This window comes from Cryptomeria japonica, chromosome 3 (genome assembly GCF_030272615.1).
Source record: "Cryptomeria japonica chromosome 3, Sugi_1.0, whole genome shotgun sequence".
Lineage (NCBI taxonomy): Eukaryota > Viridiplantae > Streptophyta > Pinopsida > Cupressales > Cupressaceae > Cryptomeria > Cryptomeria japonica.
The window spans coordinates 809,786,139-809,792,138 of record NC_081407.1 but is presented as its reverse complement, the minus strand read 5'-3'; the positions used below and the strand labels follow the sequence as shown (position 1 = coordinate 809,792,138).

At 36.6% G+C, this 6,000-nt stretch overlaps 1 protein-coding gene across 2 annotated transcripts in view; it reads left to right on the top strand.

Moving 5' to 3' along the window:
* The first annotated feature begins 1,317 nt into the window (after positions 1–1,317).
* Positions 1,318–6,000, top strand: part of LOC131054388 (origin of replication complex subunit 1B) — a 49,881-nt gene continuing 45,198 nt past the window's right edge. The window contains exon 1 of one of the 2 annotated variants that reach the window (XM_057988898.2): positions 1,318–2,349. In XM_057988898.2, the coding sequence (XP_057844881.2) occupies positions 1,397–2,349 (953 nt within the window). In that variant the 5' untranslated portion in view covers positions 1,318–1,396. The remainder of the gene's footprint in view (positions 2,350–6,000) is intronic. The other variant, XM_057988896.2, reaches the window with a different exon arrangement.

Below are 6,000 nucleotides of genomic sequence, written 5' to 3'. Positions count from 1 at the left end.
ACAAATATCTTGTTGTTCGTGTGAGAGTATGTTGACGATTCATGTGGTTTCATGGATGACTATGATGTGGCATCTCTTTTTTTGGCCCCTTTTTAGTTAAATATTGTTCGGATTGGTCATGGTAAGGTGTTAGACAAGTGGGAGAATATTGTGAATTAAAGTGTCTCAACCTTAGCCATCCCTAACATTGTATTTATTTATTTATTTAATGCCTAAATTATAATTTATTGCTCATCATATTTTGTCATCTAATATGATATGGCACAATGAGTTGTCTTCACAGTGGGAGGTGGCATGGAAGATGACAAGGATGTATTTTGTCCCTACATGGGAAATTAGGTATCCCACTTTGGTAGAGAAATTTCTCCACGTGTCAACATCTTAGAAACTTGTGTAATTAATTATTGTATGACAAGTTATGAGAGATTCTCATGACATATTGGACAAGTGTTATAAGGCATATTGCATGGAGAAAATGGGTGCCTAAGTTTGGGGCATGTAAGAGGGGTTAAAAAATGTACAAGTGTCATTTGCATGCTTACAGGTGGTTGCAAACTGTTCCACATGGATTTGGACGACCCTCTCTTTTGGCTTTGTCTAGAAGCCACTTCAAACTTGTATTTCTCTATATATTGCCCGTCTTTGATGTGGGTTTAAGAGAGGTGCGAGGAAAATATTTCTTTGTAGGGTTATGTTGTAATATTTTATCTCTACAGAGCAAGATGTAGACTCCATCAACAATAATTTAACAATCAATTTTGACAACAATTATCAAATTCTATTTTTTGCTCCCCCTGCCCCCCCCCCCCCTCCTCCTATATACATCTTTTAAATTTTTACTATTCATCTCATACAATTTTAAAAAGATAAAATTATTGTATCTTACATTGAGGGTTAGCTCCCATCATTAAGGAGTGTGTAGCATATGAAGATATTCATAGTCAATTTGAGAATGACTTAAATGTGGACATTTTGAATGAGCTTTTCAAAGAGGCAATGCTTCACAAAACAACAAGTTTCTTACTCAAGATTCATAACAAAAAAACCAACATGAAAATGATTTATAATAGAAGAACCAACATGAAAAAGTATTTGAAAATAGATTAGTTTGTTGTTTCTTGATCCCTTAAATTGACAGATCTTATGAACGTCATTAAAATTCCTTCATACATTCATATAATTGAAAAGGTTGAAATACAGCCATAGGGCCATCAAATTTAAGGTTAAGTGCATCTCTATAGGTGTAAGCTCCCTACAAAAATGATTCGGAATCGGAGAACTAGCCTAATTTTAAATATTAATAAAAAAACAGTGGTAGAAGAAAGTTTTCCCGCCAAATTGTTTGTCTGGTATTATCTTGGTGCGGGGAAGTTGCAGTGGGCTTCACAACGTAGCCATGGCAGAAAGGGATTCAGCTGTGCATACGCCGTTGCCACCATTGTCATATTCCAATAAACAGAAATCCCATAAATCGTCAAGCGCTCGGAAGTCTGGACCATTAACTCCGGAGCCCCTTCCGTCACGGGGGCAAGTGACAAAACGTCTATTTTTTGCCGGAGAAGAAGGAGGAGGAAAAGAAGGAGAGAAAGAGAAAGCAGCAGAAGATGATCTCAAAACGCCATTGTACGAATCGCCTCCGAAGAAGCCCAAGTCCCACCCAAGCACTGATAATGAAAATGAAGAGAAAAGCTCTGGTCCAAAGTCTAAAAGGGTGCTTGATTTTGCAAGCACCACTAAATCCGTCAGACGGTCTTCTCGCCTGCAGAAGCCCGACGAAGTGGAGGCACCTACTTCGCCCCTTCACAACGAGCCCGTCAAATCTTCTATTAGAATCTCCGCCAAAAAGACTACCAAAAAGCAGCCCAAATCCGCTACTATAACCCCCGCCCGGCACAAGCCCAGTAAAAAGAGTCACCAAAGAGCCAGGCGATTAAAGTGCGTTGCTCAGAAAACTGAGCATGCTGACAGGATAAAAAATAAAGTTACGAAGAAGGCTTGTAAGGGGTTTAGTAAAGTGGTGTTTGATGGAGTTGAGTTTAGGGTTGGGGACTGTGTTTATGTGAGGCGCCAGGATTCGAGCTCTGATTCGGATGAAGCGGACTGCGAGGAGTGCCAAATCTGTAGCAAGGTTGGAAAGGGGATTATGGTGGAATGTGACGAGTGCTTGGGAGGGTTTCATCTGTCCTGCTTGAAACCTCCCTTGAAGCAGGTTCCCCAGGACAAGTGGCTCTGTCCATATTGTGAACGAAATGAAGGGAACACAATCCAGCGGAGACGCAGAAGAAAGACCAAGAAGACTGCCAGAGAAAAGCTTCTTAATTCTCAGTTGTGGGCTGCTAGGATTGATAGGTATGCTATACTTTTCTTTTAGACAACGTTTCAGAAGTTTCCTTCTACTCTTCTTCACTTTCATTTCTTTAAATATGCACACAGCCCGCGTGAGATTGTCGCTTTGTAGCCATGTAGTCCATTTACTGGTTTTGGTGCGTGCTACACGATGCTAAACATTTCATTTCAATGACCTTGGTTTTGTTGCATCTCGAAGACTTTGCTTGTCTTCTTGGTTTCTTCTGCTGCTACTCAATCAGAGATGTTTTAGTTAGCTCAGGAAACTATTAATTATGCAAGTAGTAGTTAATTAGTGATCAAATTACGGAGTGTGTTTCTAGTACCCCGATTATGGTAATTTCTAAAAATTTGAAACTATTGAACTCAATGATTCTGTTTGCTACTGCAACACAACCATTGATTATATGATGTATCACCTTCACTCAGAGTCCAACTAAAGCAGTCAAAGCTTGTCAGAGGAGACCTGTAATAAAAGTTGAACCTTAAGCTTAAAGGTGTTCGGTGTTAGTTAACTTCCTTTGTTATCTAGGCAATCCTTTTCTTTTTAAAAGCCACCCTTAACTTGACAAGCTTCATGTAGATCAATTAACTCATTTATACTTCTTTGATCTCAAACCTTCAAATTTTAGGCTGCTTATTACCTACAAGTTAGAACTGAGTCAATCACTACCTTTATCAAATATAAGGGTCAAGGTCTTCTCTCAATTTAGAACCTTCCTCAAATCCTTCCTTACTCATAGATCATTCTGATTGGTCGATAGCTAGCAGTAATCATTTATTTATTACCTACCATTCCCCTTATTCCATCATTAAGTGCTCAAACCTTCAGGTACAACAGAAGTCACAGATACAAATCTTCTGCAATTCCTTCAATCTTTATGGTTGGTAGCAGCAAGGGGTTGATCATACATAACTATGGCATTCGGGGCCTTGTAAAGAGAAATAAACAAACTTTGCTTATAACTCATTCTAATAACTTGTTACTTCGCACAAGAAGACCAAACATAAGCATAAACAAAGGGGCTCACAAGGTACCCTGAATGTCAAGGCAAAGAACTGAATGGTACATGCTTTTTCAAGTTATCCATAATAATTTATAGTAAGGTCACCATGCACATATCAAAATTGTGATTCAGATGCTATGGTTAGATGCATAAGTTTATAATAATAATTCCTCAAATGTCTAGAAGGAAGCACATCAAACTTACTAACTGGCTGATAAATGCTTTAGGATAATGCAACATCATAGTTCGCAGACTTGGACTCGGAGAGTACTTGGCAAGCCCAAAATTTCTGACTCGACAAAAACTCAACAAAATTTCGACAAAAACTTGGCAAAAACTCGGAAATTTAGAAAGTACTCAAAATTAAAATTTCTTGAAGAAACATATTTTTTTGCAAATTTCAATTACAAAATGTATTAAATTAAAAATTGATATCTTGAAAGAGAAAATGCATGGTTTTATGGCAAAACAATGTGTGAAAAATGCATTTTAACTAGTGTTTTATCTGCATCGCCATTTTTACCTGTGTTTTTCCAATGTCTAAAAAAATGGGAGAGTTAAACTTGTAAAAACTCGCCCAACAAAAATAATAGAGAGTACTCAGCAACTTGGAGAGTACTCGTAGAGTTTGCAAACCATGCGCAACATCATTAATCAAATATTCACTTGGTAATCAAATATCCCTGTTTTATTGGCATGCAATATGTGAATACAAGGATTGGCATCTTACAAGGCTATGCAGCCTACTCATGTATATATTTTTCCTCCAGCTGTTTAGTTTTGTTCACTAGATTGTCCTCTAATGTTTGATAGGATTCCTTGTACATTGCATCTAATCATGCACAATGACAATCACTTGGAGAACTTTAGTTTAGTCACCCCAGTCCTTGGACTAGTATAATTCTGCTCACAAAGAGTACATTATTTTCTTTTGCCATCCTTTATTCATGTATATTTTTAACCATAGCAGCAAAAATATTTTGGGGAAAAAATTGGCAAACCAAAAACTATAAGATTTAAAAAAAAAAATGGGAAAAAACAGAATCTCAAAAATATATTATAAAAGAAAAAAAGAGAAAAAACCCTACTTTTTTTTAACATAGAGACATTTTAATAGCATAGAAATATAGAGAGTAAATACAAATGAGAGTAGGGATCTAGGGTGTCCGTAGCTAGCATGGTCGAGAGGCAACGCTTCTCATAGGATCTAGGAGCAGTGCCCCTTGTGGGAGTTTGTGGGCAATCCTCCAATAGGGTAAAGGGGTAGCACCATTGTAGGGGTTTGGGGGCAATGGTTCCAATAGGGTCAAGGGGTAGCGCTCCAGGCATGCTTCTTGTCATGGTATAGGGCGAGGCCAAGGGGCGTAGCCCCCACTACCAAGCTCAAATAAAAGCCTTTGAAACCACATAAACCTTCATGGTGTATGCTATTTTCATGATATGATCACTTTTAACCAAGCTTCAAGACTCCATATCTTTAAAAAATGCTTAACTTTCACACTTTTAGATTTGATCGTTGTTAAATTTTAATTCCTTTTTTGATTAATAATTATATAATATTGATATAATAAAACATCACGACTTTCAATCAGAATATTAGAAACATGTAAGATCCTAAAACCCTAACACAACTTACAAACAAAACATTTGATGTTGTTGAAACTCTAAATAATTTTAAATCTTGCGATTATGCTCCATGTTAAATTTATCGATCAACATGATTAGCTTTTCAATGAAGGAAATGATGGACAATTTAGCCACTAAATTTCAATTCAATAAAGAGGGAACTTTTTGGGGACATCTTGAAAAGGTTTATATTTGAAGTGATAAGTTTAATTCATTGGGCAAGAACTTTGTAAAAAGAAAGCACAAAATCACAATGTGTGAATACAAAACGTAGTATGTTAAGCATACTCAATTATTAATTTACATTTAAAGGAACAAATATCAATGACGACCAAATGAAAATTATCAATAAATTAGCATTTGAAAAGATGTTACAAGATATTATCTCTTGGTTTTCACTCTTCCTCTTTTAGGCATCCCTTTTTCTTGTTCCTCGCTCTTTCCTTTGACCTTGTAGAGGGCTTAGCCTTCATCTTACTTGGATACCTAGTAAGAGGTATCCTTGACCCTAGATCCTTAAAATTTTAAAACTCCATGGTTTTCATATGAATGCAAATTAGAGATCCTATTTATGCTTTACAAGATGTATTTACCTCCTCTTTGCTGCTCGTGAATTTGTTGCCCAATGTAGTAGGCACCGGTCCACATCGGCAAAGTGGTCAATCAATACATTATTTTGATCACCTCCATCCCTGCTGTCAATAAGAATAGAGTAGGAGTAGAGTAGAGAATGAATGTTGTTCATGATCTAGTGGTATAAACTAGGGACTAATATTAAGCAAACCTCAAAATGCTAAATCATCAGAGAATCATATTCAGCATGTGTGCACATTGCCATTGTGTAAGAAACATTAGATGATATTATCTTAAAGGATTATAATATTACTATTCTTCAAAGATGTATGTGCAAGATGTTATCAGCTATATAAGAGGTTACATACAACTAATTTGTCTTTGATTGATTGACAATAATTAGAGTCAAGTGCACAATTGGTATAGCTATTGATTTTTGTTGTAATAT